The following is a 21110-nucleotide window of genomic DNA, read 5'->3' on the forward strand; positions in this document are numbered from 1 at the left end:
GATGGTGTGCTGAATTCTGATGCAGCCAACCCAGTCAGAGGGCGAGGAGCTCTGAAGTTTTGGCAGTTCCATCAGCAGTGAATATTAAAGGCAGAGTAATTTTTTGATGGTCAACTGAAGGCCACATCGTTTGGAGGGCAAGCCCCTCCTAGTGGAGTTGCAGCACTGCCTTCCCTGCCCACACCCCTCTTGCTGGGGCAAGGAGCTTCTGGTTTCAGTGGTCTCCTTAGGCTGTATTTCCATGAAATGGGAGGCATGCTCACCTAGTGGTTATAATTGTATTGCAAGTGTAGAGTTTAGTTACATTTAAAGATCATGAGTGTGGTTAACTATAAATTTTGTGTCAGCAATTTACTTTTTATAACCAATTGTTGATTTCATATCCTGAAATCCCTACAGAAACAGATTTCAGTACTCTTGCAACAACTATGCAGGAAAGCTGTGCTTTTCAAGTTTATGTTAACTGATCAAGAGAATTTTGAGGAAAAGTCTGGAAATTATTGCTACATGCTGCTTGTTTATTAGTGGAATAATAATTAGGCGGTACACTGATAATCTATTGGGTCTGTTTGTTTAAGTTTCACTCTGATTTCTCCCAGTACTTTCATAGTCTAGATCAGTCATGATCTAAAATGTAGTTCACAGGTCATTTAATAGCAGGTGCTTTGCGAACTTGCCATGTTTCTGTGTAACACGTCCATGGGGAAGGATTTCATTACAGCCTAGTCAGTTTACATTGGCAGTTCCTATTATAAATATAGACTTGGACATTTATAATGGAAATATGTTTTATAGAAAGTGTGTGGAAATTTAAGATTGTTAACACATTCAATCAATCTCCAGTGAAATTGCACACAGGAAGTCAATATCAGGTGTAACCATCAGGTGAAATGAGAATAGAAGGCAATGGATTATTAGAGTAGAGATGTAGTCCTGTTGCTTTGAAAAATTTTTTTTTATATTGCACAATAAATTCTTAATTCAAAGTGCCAATATAAACTTATCATACTGTAATTACACCCTATTGTTGCTGTTACAGGGGATCAGCTGAAGGGAAGAATGGAGATTTATAATTGCATACTTTATAAATGGGGATATCACGTTTATGTATGTAGTGATTTATATTTTTATATAAAGGAATTTTGCTTGATAATGAACATCATTTTTGTGCTTATGAAAGTACCACATTTTATGTTTTTCTAGAGGGATAGATTTCTGTCAAATCATATGCCATCAATGTTTAGTGTTTGTGCTTCACCTTAGAAATGCCTGGCTATTCTTGATGCACAGATTTATCTTCTGATCATTGATCAGTAATTCAACAGAAATATGTAACAGTGTAGTTATAAAGGATGAATGTGTACTTTTATACATTCTTCCCCTCTAATATTGGATTTGTCTCTACTTAATTTGTTTTTTTTTTGGAAAATCCATAGGGACCAATTAACTTATGGGTAGAATTTCCCATATCATTCCTAAGTGTGGGAGAAGTGTGTAAGTTGACAACTGACACATTGCCCTCACCGGTGAAATAACTCCCCTGATCACCCATCAGTTAGCTCATTAAGGGCTGACTACTGAGTGAGGGTGAGTACCTTTGCCTCATCACAGCACTAAATGCGGATGTCTCGGCTCACCAGAAACTGACAGGCAATCAGAATTAACCATCATCTGGGTCCAAATGTCTGCTGATTGAAGTTGACTCTTTTGGGGATCCAGTGACCAGAAGGTAAGTTTTTGAGTTTTGAAAAAAAATGTAATTTGTCAAAGCTTTTCATCTTGCACTCATCAGGGCAATTTGCAAGAATATCAATGTAAAGAGAAAGTCACATTTATGAAAAGAGAGTGCCGATTGTTTGGCATGTGGACTCTGATTAGCAAATACAATCAGTATATCTCTCGTGAATCACATCAAATAGCATGTCTCTTGGCTTTTTGCAGCAAACAAGGTACTGACCAATTAACCTGTATTGGTAAAACTCACAACACATGATTAGGCATCACTAACAGAATAATTCTAAGTGTGCAAATAATTATGCTGACAAACAATTTAGGATTGCTTGTCAGATTTAGTGTGCTTCAATAGTGAATACTGGAATTTACATATATTAACACAAAAGACCCTGTTCTATTCAGATAAAAGGAACATGCACTGTGCAAGTCTCAACTGAACAAAATAGGTGACAGTCATTCACTAGTTACCTTCTCAGGGCAATGTCTTGACCAATCAGAAAAGAAAGTCTGCCTGCTCTAAAATTTAAACTAATCTTGGCATTTAAATGACAGTCATCACTAACTGGTGCATTTTGCATGGAAACATCTCTATCAGTCAGAATCCATTTGCCAGTTAATCAGCACTCCCCTGATACAATACAGACATTGTTTTCCCTTCTCATTGGCATTTTTAAGAATTTTCGTGAAGATGCTGCTGAATTCTGACTGCCTGTCAGTTTCTGGTGAACGGTGAAAATCTTTTTAAAAAGTGTTATTTTTCAGCAAAACCCGAGGTAAGTTTTGTTTTAATTCATCTTGTGTGGTGAGCGTTGGGAGGTCATATGCCCAAGAGGTGCAAAGGCAAACTGGCCAAAAATATAAAGGAGGATAGTTAAAGCTTTTTTAGGTATGTGAAAAGAAAAAAAAATGGTTAATACTAAAATTGGGTCCTTGAAAATAGAAACGGTGAATTTATTATGGGTAACAAGGAAATGATAGAAGAGTTGAATAGGTACTTTGGATCTGTCTTCACTGGGGAAGACACAAGCAATCTCCCAGATGTAATAGTGGCTGAAGGACCTAGAGTAATGGATGAACTGAAGGGAATTTATATTCAGCAGGAAATGGTGTTGGATAGACTGTTAGGTCTGAAGGCTGATAAGTCCCTGGGACCTGATGGTCTGCATCCCAGGGTACTTAAGGAAGTGGCTCTAGAAATCGTGGATGCATTGGTGATCATTTTCCAATGTTCTGCAGATTCAGGATCAGTTCCTGCAGATTGGAGAGTAGCTAATGTTGTCCCACTTTTCAAGAAAGAATGAAGAGAGAAAATAGGGAATTATAGATCTGTTAGCCTGACATCAGTGGTGGGAAAGATGCTGGAGTCAATTATAAAGGATGAAATTACGACTCATTTGGAGAGCAGTGACAGGATAGGTCAGAGTCAGCATGGATATACAAAGGGGAAATCGTGCTTGAATAATCTTCTGGAATTTTTTGTGGATGCAACTATGAAGATGGACAACGGAGAGCCAGTGGATGTAGTGTACCTGGACTTTCAGAAAGCTTTGATAAAGTCCCACATAGGAGATTAGTGAGCAAAGTTAGGGCACATGGTATTGGGGGCAAAATACTGACTTGGATTGAAGATTGACTGGCTGACAGGAAGCAAAGAGTAGTGATAAATGGGTCCCTTTTGGAATGGCAGGCGGTGACAAGTGGGGTACCACACGTTTCAGTGCTGGGACTGCAGCTGTTTACAATATACATTTAATGATATAGATGATGATAATAAAAATAATATTAGCAAATTTGCTGATGACACAAAGCTGGATGGCAGGGTGAAATGTGAGGAGGATCTTATGAGAATACAGGGTGACTTGGACAGGCTAGGTGACTGGACGGATGCATGGCAGATGCAGTTTAATGTGGACAAATGTGTGGTTGTTACTATCTAAATGGAGTCAAGTTTGGTAAAGGGAAAGTACAACGAGATCTAGGTGTTCTTGTACATCAGTAAATGAAAGCAAGCATGCAGGTACAGCAGGCAGTGAAGAAAGCTAACGGCATGCTGGCCTTCATAACAAGAGGAATTGAGTATAGGAGCAAAGAGGTCCTTCTGCAGCTGTACAGGGCCCTGGTGAGACTGCACCTGGAGTATTGTGTGCAGTTTTGGTCTCCAAATTTGAGGAAGGACGTTCTGGCTATTAAGGGAGTACAGTGTAGGTTCACGAGGTCAATTCCCGGAATGGCGGGATTATCATAGGTTGAAAGATTGGAGCGACTGGACTTGTATACACTTGAGTTTAGAAAGATGAGAGGGGATCTGATTGAGACGTATAAGATTATTAAAGGATTGGACACTCTGGAGGCAGGAAGCATGTTTCCGCTGATGGGTGAGTCCAGAACCAGAGGAAACAGTTTAAAAATAAGGGGGGAGGCCATTTAGAACAGAGTTGAGAAACTTCTTCACCCAGAGAGTGGTGGATATATGGAATTCTCTGCCCCAGAAGGCATTGGAGGCCAAGAATCTGGATACTTTCAAGAAAGAGATGGATAGAGCTCTTAAAGATTGTGGAATTAAGGGTTATGGGGATAACACCGGAACAAGATACTGATTGTGGATGATCAGCCATGATCATAATGAATGGTGGTGCTGGCTCAAAGGGCCGAATCGCATACTCCTGCACCTATTGTCTATTATCTATTAAGGCCCCCACCCTCCCACCATTTACTTGTTGAAGCAGTGAAAAGGATATGAGTTTCTCTGGAGTCAAGTTGCTCAATTATTTCCCCTTCGCCCCATTTCTCTCACCTGTTCCAACTTAAATTTTCATTCTATCACACTCTAAAGATTGGTTCCATTTACAACCTTATGTCCCGAAAAGGCCATCAGACATTCACTTGGCAACATTCTTATATTTAGTTAAAAGTTTGTGTATCAAGCCCTATTTAAATGCCTAACAACTAAAATCTAGATTGATACTCCAGTTTTTAGCACTGTTTTAAAGATAAGTAGGGATCTTGTCCCTTTTCCCCTTAACTAACATCCTAAGTCAACTTATCTGGTCTTGATCATTTTGCTGTTTGTGGGAGCTTGCTGTGCACGAATTAGTTTTTTGTATTTCCTACATTACAACTGCAATTATATTTCAAAATTGGCTGTAAAGTATTTTGAAAAGCCAAATTTCATGCAAAACACTACATAAGTTCAAGATTTTGTTTTGGAAGTGTTTAAGATTTTACAAAAGCCATATATAGCAGTCAAAGTTGATATATTGTTGAGACATTGAAATAAAGAAAACCATAACAGAATACTGCAAATTAAAACAGTCAGATAATCTACACTTCATTATTCCCATTGTTAAATTTGTGGGCACCATATTTTCGGTGTTACAGATAGATTACTTAGCAATATTTCAAGAGCTCCTTTCATTTTTTAATCTGAACCTGAAAAACATGGCTGCTCTTCTTCACTCATCATCAGTCCCAAAGACCATTTCCATTCATCACTTGGTACCTTGTCAAATATCTCCGTTTCTCCTGCCTGGATCTCAGAGATTGTCTGATGTCCTCAGTCCATCGATCTGAGGGTAAACTCCGAATGGGTCTCAGACTGACCTGTTGTACTGACTGGTGTGTTCTCTGCTGAACATGATGTTAACTTCTCACCCTGTGCAATATTGCTTGTGTTTCCATGGTGTTGATGACCAGAGTTTTCACCCATGTTATAAGAAAAATTAACCCAGGAAGTAAACAGAGATGAATTAAAACCAATTTACATAGTGTATTTTCTCTCACCATTTTACCAGCAAATGTTAATAAAACTTGGAATACACACAACTCATATTCACACAGTAAATATGAGTTTTGAGGAATGCATACATACAAAAATGGCCCAGTCTTCTGGCCAGCATTGGAACCTTTTTATCCAATGCTGAACTGTCAAAAAACCATCTATTCACTGTTCTGAATTTTCTGGCCTATTTTCTAATGGGATCCTCCCAAATTCCATTAAAGCAGAGACTCTTAGGAGGGATGCATGGAGAGAATCTGGGCAGAAGCCATGCCCTTTGTTTTTAAATGCTAGCTGCAGTATTCTGGTAAGATTAAATATTCCAGAATTTCTTAGTGCGTTAGTGTAAAAATGCATGGGTATAGGTGTAAGTGAGTAAAATGGTGGGGTGTCTGAGAAACGAAGGCAGTGGGAAGATTGGTGAGGTTGGGTCAGGTTGGATTGTATGGTAGAATAGTGAAGGATTGAGAGGGTGAAGCAGGGTACTGCCAGGGTTGGGGGAGGCTTGGCTCAGAATTGGCTTTGAGGTTGGATCAGATCGTATTCAGTTAGGGAGTTGGGTGGTGTTGGAGATTTGTGGGTGGTGTTGGAGATTTGTGGGAGGTTAGAGGATCAAGGGAAAATCGGGGCATCAAGAGGGGTTTGCGGGTGGAAGGGAGTGCCATGGGAAGAGAATTGGATGGTAAGGAGTTGGGGATGGGTGGGGGCAGGTGGAGTCACTTATACGGCTAAGAGGGTTAGATGAGGTTTTAATTTGTCCAACTTTTCCTGGATAATTATCCAGGTTAATAAGTCAGATCTGACACAAATCTCCTATTCTAACTTCAAATTAGAGATCTTCCTGCAGTATCCCACAGAGCTGGGAAATTGCCCTTCAGAAATTTAAACTGTCTGCACAAGCCTCACAACGTCAGTACATCAGGAATTCCGAAGGGTCTGACTCTGGAGAGTAGAATATCAGTCTATTACCCAATTTCATTTACTGATCAAAAATATAATTAGCCACAATTGGCTTCCCAATTAGCTGTATGTGGTTGGTAGCTTGTGTATTGAACAATACGAATTCAGAAGACTTTGTTCAAAGGAATAGGAAAAAGTGGAAGCTAGGCACTAGCTGATGATACTCAAGTGAAAAGCCAGTGCGGGCACAATGGGTCCTATGGCCTCTTACTAGGCCAAAAAAATTCTGTGATTAAGAATACAGATTCAATTGCTGTTATACAATAATTTTATTGTTAAACTTATTTCCTTTCATAAACTTAGAAAAAAAGAACTGAACAAAGACATGTATTCCTTTCGCATTTCAATTTTGTAGCCCTGCTTCTCTCATTTAATTTACGAAGATTGCTTAATAGTACAGTTTTCTTTTGACTGTGAATGCCTGTCCATGAGCCATTATGCCTCCAGTGATATCACATCAGGTGTGGAATAATCCTGATATTCAGATGTTTTAAGGTTATTCAATATATAAACATATTGACACTGCAGTGTATGTGACAAGAACATGGGAATAAAGACTGAAGAGTTTGTAAACCTTAACCGAAACTCATAGTCTTCAATTCATACTTTGCGATCCATTATTTTGTATGGTAATTTCATAGAGTTTAAAATCAATTTTATTTGAAATTAGGTAAATTTCTATCAAGTTTCTCCTGGACATGTAATGAAACATTCAATATTTCTGTGGATTGTCTGCCAAAAGTTAAGCTGATGAATGGGGAAACTTTATGAAATTTACACACACAGCTTTTGTTTTTTTTTTAGTTATCAATAAAGCTATTGTGCCAAAATCTTGTAATATTCTTAACCCACTTCTGTGGTTTCAGCATTATACTATACCAGCTAATAATTTTACAGAGTAATTCCAAGAAAATCTTTCATTATAAATAATTATTTATCTTTGAACAATCATCCTTGGATTCACTAATTAGATAGCTCAGAGAATTTCATGGACATGAAACTGAATCATGGAGGTCAGGACATTGTAAAGAATGTTCTTAAGTCTGTGCTATTCCAACTGACCTTAGTCAATCAATGGATGTAATGCCACAATTAAACCTCTTTTCATTGAGACAAAGAAAGTGCAATTGGATCAGATTGCTGATCTTTGCTGCTGTTGAGTGACTGAACATTAAATAAGGACAGGATCAAGTTCAGTGCCACCTCGCATTATTTCCTGCCTATAATCGCTTTCAAGTCACAGACGTAAATAGTAGGCATTTGGTTAGGAGACTGCAGGGCAATTAAGATCTTCAGAATTGTATCTTCAGATAGCAATGTCTTAAGGAAAAGAGGGAGGGGAGAAAATTGACAAAAAAAGAAACAATAAAAAGTTCAGTGATAAAATATGGATGAGAAGATATTTCTTTTCACCATTGTTGTTGGTCTTTCATATCACAACACACTTATTGCCAATTATAGTATATCAGGCTTATTATTCATGAATAAAATCAAAAACACATTCAAAAAATATCTAGGTTCAATTGGTAGCAGGATTTTCAGCCCTCTTTTAATGCACATTAGTCTATGCAAAAACACAGACTTAATGCCACCTCTGAACTAAACTTGATAAAATCATTAATGCTAACTGTCATTTGACTCCTAAATAATTACCTATGACTTTCATAATATTTTTCCTTAAACTTGGAAAATAGGAAATAATTGTTTGTAACCAACTGCATTCCACCCATTCCTGTCTTGTTTTGCATGTGTGAAACGTTTGCCTGTAATGGTAGTGCCCATTGTCCGAGACGGAAACACTTCCCTGAGCACTATGTTATATGCTAATGTTACATCTGCCATGTTTCTATACCAAAGTTTGAGCTAACCACATAACATGTATAATTTTGGTATGTTTTAAATATTTTTCTCTGAAACTGTTCTCCTTTTTCTTTCTTTTTTGTCAACTTTCTGCATTGGCAGAGCATCTTGGATTTGAATTTATGGGTATGGACAACCATTCATTTTAATCTGCAAATGTAAAAGGCTGCCTTGGATTTCTAGCAACTTCTTTTGCTTTGAAGGGATGATCTCACTGCAGCTGTCTAGTTGTACTAATCCATCCATTACCAAAATAAAGGAGTCCAGTACCTAATGATGACATTGAGCTACAGATAAGCAAAGCTTTTCTATAGCAGGACTCTTTTTGACTAGAGATGAGCTGCAGCTGGCCTAGGAGAACTCTTGCCAGATTTATAACTGTTGTAAATAGACAGCATGAAACTACTGCTTAAATGTTTGACCTATAAATTTCATGTTAGCTCCAGATGTATGTAAGCTTGTGTCATCTGTTAGCTTTTCAATAAGTGAAGCTGGTATTTAGATTAGGAGACCTATTCTTTGAACTCCAAACGTGGTTTATAATAAAGTTGATTTAACAGTAAATCAAGCGAGGTTGCGGGTCGTAATGTTTTTGCTGAAGTTGCAGCTAATATAAACAATTTTTATGGAACACAGCTAAAAACTAGAGATGGACTGAGCTAAGAAAAACAACAAAACATTCAAGCTAAAGCAAATGAAGTTTATTTACTGAGTGGAATTTAAAACTGTTTCATAAACATGTACCAAAACTCACTTTCTGTGAAAGTAAACTTGCAATAAGTTTATTTTCATCCTTGATAAGATTTTCCACTAGTTTTCAGCTATTATGACAGGATTGTATACTTTGTTTCATCCTTAGTCATGCACATGATAAATATGATAGCAGTGTTGTCGCTGCAGTTCCCTAATCTTAAACTCAAAAAGGTTAATAAAGAAGTATTAATAATACATAGGCCTGTTCATTTCTCTCACCCTCAACAAAATAAGTGCTGCAGACATTCTAGTTATTGATCACAAAATATATTCCAACTCCCATGTCTTGTCAGGTCACCATTTTTTAGTCCTAGTGTGCTTCTTCCCCCAGTATTCCCATTTTCTTCTTCCGACCATGCTATTGCCAAGTCTTTGACTTCCCCAACTCTTCCTTCGCCACTTCCAACTGTTATCAAATATTTCTTCTAAAACACTTCCATGTCTCCCATTTTTCCATTGTCTTTTTATTTCTTTATATTCTCATTACTGTGATTGACACACATATAAACAGTGTTTACTTAAATCTGCCTACTGTCAATGTTCAATCTCCATAATGACTAGGTTGTAGAAAAGATGTTTCAACTGTTTTTCCGATAGCTTAAAGTGAATTTCAAAATTAGAATGTTTAATCAAAATGAAAACATCATTCAGATTAGCAATTCCTCCTTAACTTAAACTCTCTGAAGCTTTACCTTCACATCCTGTCACTTTAATTTTACCACACTGTTTTAAGTTTTTAGCTTTTTAGATGAAGTTTGGTTTGTTTTAAGTTTTATTTATGAATCTGCCCTTCATATGTTGGTGGGGTTGGTGTTAATAGTAATTTTATTTGCTGTGTATTAATTGTAGTTAACTTCTTTTTGTTGCTATTTTGTACACTTAGCTATTATTGTATTTGCAAATATCTTTGATACAGATGTAATATTAGGAATGCTGTAGGCATTTTATGTGAAACTTGTGACTGCAGTAGCTTAAGTGATGCTTGTGTCTAAGTCTGAAATAGGCATTTAACCCTGTTGTACCTGTGTTTCTGTTTCCAGAAGCTGAGGAACTGTATCAAAAGAGAGTCTTGACCATTACTGGCATTTGTGTTGCTCTTCTTGTCGTTGGAATTGTGTGTGTAGTGGCATATTGTAAAACAAAGTAAGATTTTAAACCTTTCAGTTGCTATAATGTAAAGTTTCTTATGACCATTTAAATTAGCTTGTGGTTTGTTGCAAGTTAAGTTAATTTGATTCTTTTTTTTAAAATTGCATACAATTCAATAATTTACATTTTTGAGTGCTAATATGTTGCGGCTTTTTGAAGTTACTCTAAATACCCTGTTTTGAACTTACTCTAGTTATTGTATTCTTTAGAAAACAAAGAAAAAAAATGCACAGCCATTTGAGACAAAACCTTTGTGTAGACCATCAAAACCGAAACCTTGCCAATGGACCCAACCATCCTGGTCCTCTCCCGGAAGATATTCAAATGGTTGATGTATGTGCTTCTATTTTATAAACAGTTGTCCTAAAAGTAGTTTATAGAAGACATTATTTGGTAATTATTTAACTTATTGTTTCACAATTATTTTGGTTAAAATGCTTTTCATCAAAACACTTCTCAGGGTGCTTGTAACAGCATAGTTGTGAAATGCATTACCACATTTGGTACTGAACCATACTGGGACTTGGTTCATTGTAAATTGTCAACAAATTGAATAGGTAAGGCCACAACAATGTATTGAGTCTACCATTAGGCTAGCATGATAATATTGTATTGATGCAAAGTGATTTTGAATGTGCGTTACCCAACCATGACAATATCAGTCTCAATCTACTCAAGTCAAGTGCTCTGTGATCCGCCCTTCACCTAAACTTGCAGAAACCCATCTCAACAGTGATGTAATATAGCAATAGCAGGTTCAAAGTCACATTTGAGAAAGGGCTTAGGTGGTCCAATGAAGTCGATGAGCCCTGAAAACATTTATTAGTTTTTGAGGCTAACAAAGCATTTCAGAATTATGAAAAATTAGCATCTAGGATTTGTGCAAACACAAAAGAATTATTACACAGTTACTATTGCTGTTCTAGGGTGTTTTCGTCAGACTGAAGTTATTATTTGGTTAAATAAAAATCTGCAATGTGCAGTCAATAGAAAATCAGGCAACTCAGGTCAACAGCTGTAATCACCTTAGAGCTAAATGATAATTTTGAATATCTGATTGTTATGGCCAGTGAAGTAGAAGGCAAGATTACTCGACTTACATGTGTCAATTTGTTAACCCAATGGAATCCAATCTCCCTTATCATCCATATTTTTGTGAATTACCCTTTTGGTATGCCTGATAATTGTGAAGGGTGGATAGGATTTATTCTTGTGATGAAATATTCACAATGTGTTGGACTACATGTAAGCTGTCATGGTGGATTAGGCAAAATGGTTTCCTTCTGAAGTGTATTCCTGTGACTGAATGCTGTGCCAAAAACCTTTGTGTAGTTGATTTCTTAATTCTTAACCACCCATAACAGGTTAGACATTCTTCTTTAAAAATTATTAGACTTCTTGGAAATACTTTGAGTTTCAATGAAATACACTAGGAAATCTCCAAGAGGAATTTGAAACATATCAACTTTGTCAAAATCTGTTAAAAATGTTGTTTTGAGTAATTGCCATCATTTGCTTTTCATCATTTCCCATGTGAATATTTACCATAGTTTTCTTACCCAATTAATTGTAAAACTAATTATATCTAAATCTTGATGGATGTGAGCCTTATTACTTGACTCTGAAGTTTCTTTTTCTTTCATCCATGGACAGTACATTTCAAAAAATGTCCCAGCTCCTGAACACGTGAGACGACATGAAACGGAAACTTCATTTTCTGCAAGCCAACCATCGTCCACGTCTCATCACTCTTCCACAGTTACACACACGTCCAGCCATAGGTAATTAACCACTAATGACAAGCACTGCCATTTGCACATGAAGATGATAATGCAAACAAAATATTTACTACTTTAATAAAGCTATGGTTATAGAAATATCAGTGCAAACTTGCTGCGTTGCTCTAACATGCCACTGATCTTATCAACACAGAGTATAAATATTTAGAATATGCACTTAGTCTATTTCACTAATTCTATATGTAACTTCAAACTCTACAATTAATGCTTTCCAGATTCTTCTCCTTGAGTGAATTATGTGACCATATCTGATTAAATGACCAAATTTTGATTTTGCCCCAGAGAGATGCTCAAATTTAGTTACAATCCCAATAAGAACCAGTAACTTTGTTGTAAAGTAGACAAAAATCAGAATCCCACTTACTTGCTATGAGAATAAAGTCACACAATTTTACAATTCTAAACAACAGAAGAAGTCTTAGCATAAATATACCGATAAGGCAAGCTCAACATTTCTATCTTATACTCTAACATCCGGAATCAACATGATGTAAATATGAATTAACAGGTGCATTTGCACCCGGTAGAATGCAAATCCATTTGCACATTTAATAGTAGAGACAACTAGAAGAAATCTCCTCTGCTAGCTACCCGAATTCTTCTTGATGAACAACTTAGCTCCCTCTTTAAGGATCTAGCCTCCAGATTTCCTCAATAGCAGCTCCTACTCTTGTAGGAGGCCTTATTGGCTCTTCATTGGCCTGAACGCAGTTGTCAGTCAACAGGATTAAAACTTAGAATTCCCCAGTGATTGCTCAAGCAGCTGCTCAATCTCATCACTGAAGACTATGTCCCACTGGATTCACAAAGTTGTATGCCAGCATCAAACCTTTGGTATGATCCAAGCTTCAAATGGCTCCCTGAGGCCCCATCCCTCAGCAGCCAGGATTCATGACTCCTCAGAGGCCTCTCTGAGCCCCATTAGAGAGCTAACCACAGCACATCAGCTACACAGAGTTGGCAACCATATGCTGCCAAGCCGACATCAGACTAATCCAAGTAACCACTGCTCACCATGGGCTGATGTTCACACTTACCCTTGAACAGATCTGTGACCTTTAAATATCTCATGTATACAGTGTTTAAGGGATCAACCCTTGGTACATGCTGTACCTTAAATGTTCCAAAATCCAGTCAACCAGAGGTCATTTCCACAGATGCTAGCTGACAGTGGTTCCACACCAAAATACACAGAAAAATCCAAAACTATAGATTCCATAACAACAGCTCTAGCTTTCTCAAAAACAGAGATTTTTAAAGCCATGAGGGCAATTGTCCATTGAATGCAATGTCCCTCTACAAAGTGTACATTTTGCCTGTAAATGTACGAAGAGTGAGGATTAAAATGGGGTAATTTAGTTAGTAAAACATTTTATTATCATTCATACCAGTGGTTGTGAAATATAATTGGCATATTCTTGTGACTTCCATCTCTAGGAACTTGCTTTGTGATTCTTACTGTTTCTTTATTCCAGCAGTGTATGTTATTACAAATACAGGTTTCATGCTACTGATTTACAATAGTCCCAATTTTATTTTTCTATTTAAATAATTAAACCTAATTTGGACCTTAACCCATTTTAAGAATGCCAGTGACATTCTACACTATTAACATCCTGCTTGCATATTTAGAGGCTGTCCTCCATCTCTGAAAATGCAATTGTTCTTTCATAATGAGTTACACGTGTTAAATTTCCTACTTGTCTATCAACCATTGTCAACAGAAGTTATATTTTACAGTAAGTTAACAGATGCTTCTGCTTTTATTCTAACTAAATGGATCATTAGCTGTTGACAACTATCGAATGCAGGTTCATTATAATTGCTGTTAGTGCCGTTTTTTAATGTTATCAATCCTGCACATTTGAAAGTTATTAGTTCCTGTGATTTTGTTAGGTAATTAAATAGGCTGAAAAATAGGGGTGTTCTTACTCATTAAGAGTTTGTCAGACCCATCATTGTAAAACAGTATAGATAAATAGGAGAGTTTGAGAATGGCATACATGCAACAATGCCCAGGCAAGAAATCACATTTTATTCATAGTCTCATAGAATTTTACAGAACAGAAGAAGGTCACTTGACCCATCATGTCCACACCAGTCAACAAATATCTGTCAGCACTAATCCCATCTTCCAGCTTTGGCTCATAGCCATTTGACATTGATAAATATTTTCATTTTAAAATGATGACACTACTAATGTGTTAGCAGGACTTAGTATGTAATTCTTCTTGGCTGTAGTTTAGAATTTAAATTATATGTATGATAAATAAAACTTAAATAAATAAGCAAAATAATATGGGAACTGGAAATTGAAATAAAAGCAGAAAATACTAGAAATAATCAACAGGTCTGGCAATATCTTTGAAGCATAAATCAGTTAATATTTCAGGTCTGTGATCTCTCACCAGAATTTATAAATTCAGTGAATTTGCTTTGTAATTAACTCTTACTATCCAGGGTAAAACAAAGCAAGTGTTCTGACTCAGTTTAAGGTTCAGTTAACAAGGCATTTTTCCCGGATTTATGCATTCTGTAAAAGATGAGACAATTTAGTTGGAATGCATTTGTGACCAACACTCTGGCAATATTGCATATAAAGTTTAAGTATTTAATTGTCATCCTCTTCATATATCATTATATAAAATGGAATGTGTAATATATACTTGATCTGCTGCCACCCATTTTCCAACCATGCCATGAAATGATATTGGCAACTAAAATAAGTAGATAATAAAATAAAAGTTAGAGTTTATAGACCTATTTCTAGATATAGATCACCTCTCGGTTCTAAATGAATTTGTTTTTACTCATAAATGGGATGAGAGCATCGCTGGCTAAGCCAACATTTATTGTCCATCCATAATTGTCCAAAGGGTAGTTGGGAGTAAACCATATTGCTGTAGATCTGGAGTGGCATATAGGCCAGATCAGGTAAGGATGGTAGTTTCCTTCCCTAAAGGATATTAGTGAATTAGATGGGTTTCTTCTGATAGTCAACACTGAATTCATGCTCCACATTGGATCCCAAATTCAAGATTTTTATTGAATTCAAGTTTCACCATCTGCCATACCAGGATTTGAATACGCCTTCTCAGATCATTACCTGGATCTCTGGAATAACAGTCTCATGATGACACCACTAAATCTTTGCCCCCCCCATTATTTTGTAGCTACGTCCAATAGTTTGAGCCTTTCCCAATAGTGGAAACATCTTCCCAACATCCAGCCTGTCAAGAACCACAGACTCCTATGTGTTTCATACTGGGCAAACTCAGCAAAGGTATGCCATTGATTTTCAAGGGGTGATGGTTAGGTTCTGCCTTGTCATCTCCTGACACGTGCAACAAGTGTTCATCAATAACAATTCTAATTGCAGTCGTCCTACAAGCCAAAAAGTTAGTTTTATTGAGACAGAAGCGTATATTAAAACCTCAATCTCTCCTGTCCCAGGTTCCATTTACTGTATACTCAATTAGTAGTGCCTGTTCATCAAGTCTGATAAATATATGGCTGTTTCCTTTAGAAATGGTGACCACACATGGAGCATAGATCGGACTGAGAGTGGAACTTCAGAAATGCATTCTGGAATGATGACATCATCATTGGAAACCAGTAAATGTAACAGTCCCCTGGAACCACGAGGCAGATTAAGTGCAGTCTGTAGTCACCATGATACAAGGCATCCAATCTTCCATTGCAGGGACTCAGTGGATTCTCTCAGAGACTCACCTCATAGTGACAGGTATGAAACAAATCAGATTATTCTTCATTGTTGTGTGCAAACCTTCTTATTCGTGAGCTGAATTATTCCAAATTATTTTGAAACAATTGCTTGGCAATTTCCAGCTGTAAAACTGGTGGGAGCCCACTGGATCGGCCACATTCCACAAGATCAGAATACCCTAATTTTCTACCTTACATTTACAAGAATGGCTCGGAGCATTTTTTATTGGCATTATAGAGTTCCTTGTATGAGAGTCATAGAGTCAGGGAGATGTACTGCACGGAAACAGAATCTTCGGTCTAACTTGTCCATGCAGATCAGATATCCCAAATTAATGTAGTCCCGTTGCCAGCCCTCAGCCCATGTCCCTCTAAACCCTTCCAATTCATATGCCCATCCAGATGCCTTTTAAATGTTGTAATTGTACCAGCCTCCACCACTTCTTCTGGCAGCTCATTCCATACACTCACCATCCCTTGAGTGAAAAAAAGTTGTCCCTTAGGTCCCTTTTAAATCTTTCCCCTCTCACCTTAAACCTATGCCCTCTAGTTCTGGACTCCCCCACCCTAGGGAAAAGACCTTGTCCATTTATCCTATCCATATTCTGCAGCTCTCTAAGTGAATGGACTGATATTGGCCCATGCAAATCTTTAGCTGCTGTCAAACAATTTGTGGCATTGACAATTTCCTTCAGTAACCCCATGCTTCGGATGTTTACCTCAAATAAACTTCCTAATCGTGAGTCCTATGTAAGGTCCCTAATGGAAATGTTAATGCATGGTTTACTTGTTAAGAACAGGTTTGGGCTTGAATAGTAAGTTCACTTTTCACATTCATTGATGACGAATGCTATAGCCAAATGAGGAATAGTGAATCAGCTCTTTTCCTTTCAACCTCCTCAGTTGATCACGACGAAGACTTTTAAATTCTTCTTACCATGCAGCTGTACCTCACTGCTGTTTTAATATAGTTAACTCATTCACTAGAACCAACAAGCAGCTAATTACGAGGTTTTCTTGAATGAAAGGAAGAGCTAATTTATTGCTCACTAACCTCAAGAAAAATAAAGACCGAGCAAACACCCGTATAAATGCAGGTACAAAATTTAATAGTTTACAAAAAGCAACGTAAAATAATTTTCAGTTGAAAATACTTAGCTGGTCTTGAGGTTATGTCTGAACCTTAGATCATAGTTGGTTTGAAATGTCTTAGATCAATGTTAGTGGTGAATATTACAGATATCTTTGAATCCTCAACGTTCAGATGTTCCCTTCATTTTGGGTTATCTCTGGGAATTATGTCTTTCTAGAGGCTGAGAGAGATCAAGCTTTTTTCCAGTTACAAATCCATCTCCTCTGTTTCTGCCCGAACCTGCCCCATGAAATATAACTAATTTGTTTATTCCAATATAGAATTCCTTCTTTTCATTTTGAGTAATTGCAGGTTTTGTTTTAAAATATATTCTTCAAGATTGGAACTTCTCTTAAAAAGAAAATCTATTGGGAGATACAGGTCTGACAGAGTTGTTTCAGTCTTGTTTAATCAAAACATATTAATTTCAGTTCTAGATAACAGTAATAGAGAATTCATTAGTTAGGTGAACAGATAGGCATGTTTGAGGCCATCAGCAAGATTTCAAAATGGTGTATTGCCTCACTGCTGCCAGAGCCCAGGATGTCACAGAGCAGGTGCAGTACCTTCTTCTGGGGAAAGGTGAACAACTAGAGGTTGTGGTCCATGTTGGTACCAATGACTTTGGTAGGAAGGGGGATGTGGTCCTGCAATGAGAATTTAGAGAACTAGCTAGAAAGTTAGCAAGCAGGACCTCAAATGTAATAATCTCCAGATTGCTCCCAATGCATCATTAATTGATTCTCTCATTCAAATTGTTGATATACATTGTGAACAACTAAGTTCCAAGCATTGACCACAGTGGAATCTCACTGGTCATCAACTTCCACTCCAAGAATGATACATTCTTTCCTACTTTCTAATTTCTTATCTGCTAACCAACAACCCAGATATTAAAATCAGAGGATGGAAGTTGAAAATTGACAGCCTATATGTGACTGTAATCATGACAATAATTATCACCAGCTGAAAACTCAAAGGGCGAGTGCAATTAGTGAAACAATGGATGACATTTTTATTTGGCCATCGATATGAGACCAGAGGCAGATGAGCTAGCAATTTCCTAACTCCTGTTGGTGTTCAAACTTGCTGACATGTTCTTGTCTTGAGGTCAATTTGTAATAGCCTGGCCATGGAGGTGGGGTGGAGGTGATGTGATTATGGGTAGCCAAGTAAGTTCTTTAATGACACCATTCCACACCAGTTGCAGTCTCTGCCCCCACTCCCAGCCCCAGCCATATACCAGCTCCTAGCTCCCAGCCTTGCCAGGTTTTCACTATCCCCCCAGACCTCCCCCTCACTGAAAATGAACAATCAATCCTCAGCAAAGGCCTACCTTCATCCCGCTCAACGGATTCAATACGCATCGCGACATCAAACACTTCTTCTGCTGCATCTGACCCCAATCTTACTTTCTTCATTAGGACCCCTTCGCCCGCCTCCAACACACTCCATCCACCTGGACACCCCATGCTGGTCTGTTACCCACTCTCGACCTCTTCATCTCCAACTGCCACTGAGACATAGACCACCTCAACCTGTCTACCCCCCTCCCCCCACTCCAACCTCCCGCCCTCACAACGCGCAGACCTCCATTCCCTCTGCTCCAACCCCAAGCTCACCATCAAACCCGCGGACAAAGGGGGTGCAGTGGTAGTTTGGCACACTGACCACTACACCACTGAAGCCAGTTGCCAACTCAAAGATGCCTCCTCCTACCACCCCCTCAACAATTATCTCACCCCCCCCCCCTCCATCACCAAACCATCTCCCAGATCATACTCATCATCTCAGGGATCTCCCACCCAGAGCGTTCAACCTCATTGTTCAGGAACCCCACACCGCCTGATTCTACCTCCTTCCCAAGATCCATAATCCTGACTACCCCGGCTGACTCATCGTCTCAGCCTGCTCCTGCCCCACCAAATTCATCTCCACCTACCTCGAAATTGTCCTATTCCCCCCTTGGTCCAGGAACTCCCCATATACATTCAGGACACCACCCACGCCCTCCATCTCCTCCAAGACTTCTATTTCCCTGGCCCCCCAATACTTCAACTTCACCAGGGACATCCAGTGCCTCTACACCTCCATCCACCATGGCCAGGCCCTCCAAGCCTTCCGTTTCTTCCTCTTACAATGTCCCCACCAGTACCCTTCCACTGACATTCTTATTCGTTTGGCAAAACCAGTCCTTACCCTCAACAATCTGTCCTTCAAATCCTCCCACTTCCTCCAAATGAAAGAGAATACCTGTATAGGTCCCAGCTATGCCTGTCTCTTTGTCGGCTACGTAGAACAGTCCATCTTCCATAGTTACACCGGCACCACTCCCCACCTCTTCCTCCGCTACATTGATGACTGCATCGGCACCACCTCGTGCTCCCACGAGGAGGTTGAACAGTTCATTAAATTCACCTGGACCACTTCTGATACCTTCCTTCCCCTTTCTGGATCTCTCCATCTCCATCAATGATGACCGACTCAACACTGACATTTTTTACAAACCCACCAACTCCCACAGCTACCTGGATTACACCTCCTACCTCCTGCAAAAATGCTATCCCGTATTCCCAATTCCTCCGCCTCCACCACATCAGCTCCCAGGAGGACCAATTCCACACAGAACACAGCAGATGGCCTCCTTCTTTAAAGACCATAATTTCCCCTCCCACATGGTTGAAGATGCCCTCCAACGCATCTCATCCATGTCCTGCGCCTCCGCCCTCGAACCTCCAACCGCAACAAGGACAGAACCCTCCAGTCCTCACCTTCCACCCCACCAGCCTCCGCATAAATTACATCATCCACTGACATTTCCACCACCTCGAAATGGACCCCACCACCAGGGATATATTTCCCTCCCCACCCCTATCCGCTGTCAGCAAAGACCGTTCCCTCTGTGACTACCTGGTCGGGTCCACGCCCCTCAACATGCCACCATCTCCTCCTGACACCTTCCCCTGCCACTGCAAGAATTGCAAAACCTGTCCCCACACCACCCCCCTCATGTCTGTCCAACGCCCCAAAGGAGTCTTCCACATCCATCAAAGTTTCACCTACACTTCCACACATGCCATTTATTGAATCTGTTACTCCTGATGCGGTCTCCCCTACTTTGGGGAGGCTGGACTCCTTCTCTCAGAGAACATCTCCAGGACACCACACAATCAACCCCACCGCCGAACAATTCAATTCCCCCTCCCACTCCGCCAAGGACATACAGGTCCTGGACCTCGTCCATTACCACTCCCTCACCACCCAATGCCTGGAAAAAGAATGCCTTATCTTCTGCCTGAGGATGGCATCAATGTGGAATTCACCAGTTTTCTCATTTCCCCTCCCCCCACCTTACCCCAGTTCCAAACATCCAGCTCTGCATTGTCCTCATGACCTGTCCCCTGTCAATCTTCTTTCTCACCTATCTGTTCCAACCTCCTCTCTGATCTATCACCTTCACCCCCACCTCCATCCACCTATTGCACTCTCAGAAACCTCCCCCCCCCCCCCCCTTCCCCCCAGCCCCACTTCCACCCCTCCCATTTATCTTTCCACCCCTGAGGCTCCCAGCCTCAGTCCTGATGAAGGAGTAGTGCCCGAATCATCAATTTTCCTGCTCCTCTATGCAGCCTGGCCTGCTGAGCTTTTCCAGCACCAATCTAATCTTAACCCCATCCTTAATGATCCTAACAAGCCAGATATGCAGAAACCAACTGGAATTTCCAAGGTAACTGTGGGAGTTCCTTAAGGGTGATGAATGGAGGTGACATCCAAATGCAGTTCTGGGCAGATGGAGTGGGAGTTGGCAGTCCATGTGTTATTTTCTAACATACCCCTTGTTGGCATGATGATATGCTGGCCATTGGTGTAAGCATAAGCTGTCCTGTGGAGGGTTTCCACTTGTTCATAATGTCAGCCTGGAAGGTGTCCCTATTTCCGTTATGTCCTCGAACCAATGGTAGCTAGAAGCTCCCATATCTGACAGTGGGACTGTTACTACTACTGCAGCTACATGATGGTAGGTCAATGCAGACTCAATCACCTGGCCTCCACATTCAATTCTGTGGGTCTGCCGGCTGGCCCCTCAACAATTATGTCCTGAGACCTGCATATCCCATCGCATGTGGTTTCATCAATGCATCTGCAAATAAATATTCATCGCATAACCAGCATGAGGGTACAAGGAATAATTAATAGAGAGAACATTTGAAAAGATAGTCAT

General features: G+C 39.3%; 1 protein-coding gene across 3 annotated transcripts in view; it reads left to right on the plus strand.

Moving 5' to 3' along the window:
• LOC122556662 (pro-neuregulin-2, membrane-bound isoform-like) overlaps window positions 1–21110 on the plus strand; it is a 691404-nt gene that overhangs the window by 667985 nt on the left and 2309 nt on the right. For 2 of the 3 annotated variants that reach the window (XM_087995354.1, XM_087995352.1), the window contains exons 6-10: window positions 8432–8455; window positions 10123–10225; window positions 10441–10564; window positions 11885–12012; window positions 15557–15775. In XM_087995354.1, the coding sequence (XP_087851480.1) occupies window positions 8432–8455; window positions 10123–10225; window positions 10441–10564; window positions 11885–12012; window positions 15557–15775 (598 nt within the window). The remainder of the gene's footprint in view (window positions 1–8431; window positions 8456–10122; window positions 10226–10440; window positions 10565–11884; window positions 12013–15556; window positions 15776–21110) is intronic. The other variant, XM_087995353.1, reaches the window with a different exon arrangement.

This window comes from Chiloscyllium plagiosum, unplaced genomic scaffold (genome assembly GCF_037043375.1).
Source record: "Chiloscyllium plagiosum isolate Xiang-an unplaced genomic scaffold, Cpla_swu_hap1 HiC_scaffold_16, whole genome shotgun sequence".
Taxonomy (NCBI): Eukaryota; Metazoa; Chordata; class Chondrichthyes; order Orectolobiformes; family Hemiscylliidae; genus Chiloscyllium; species Chiloscyllium plagiosum.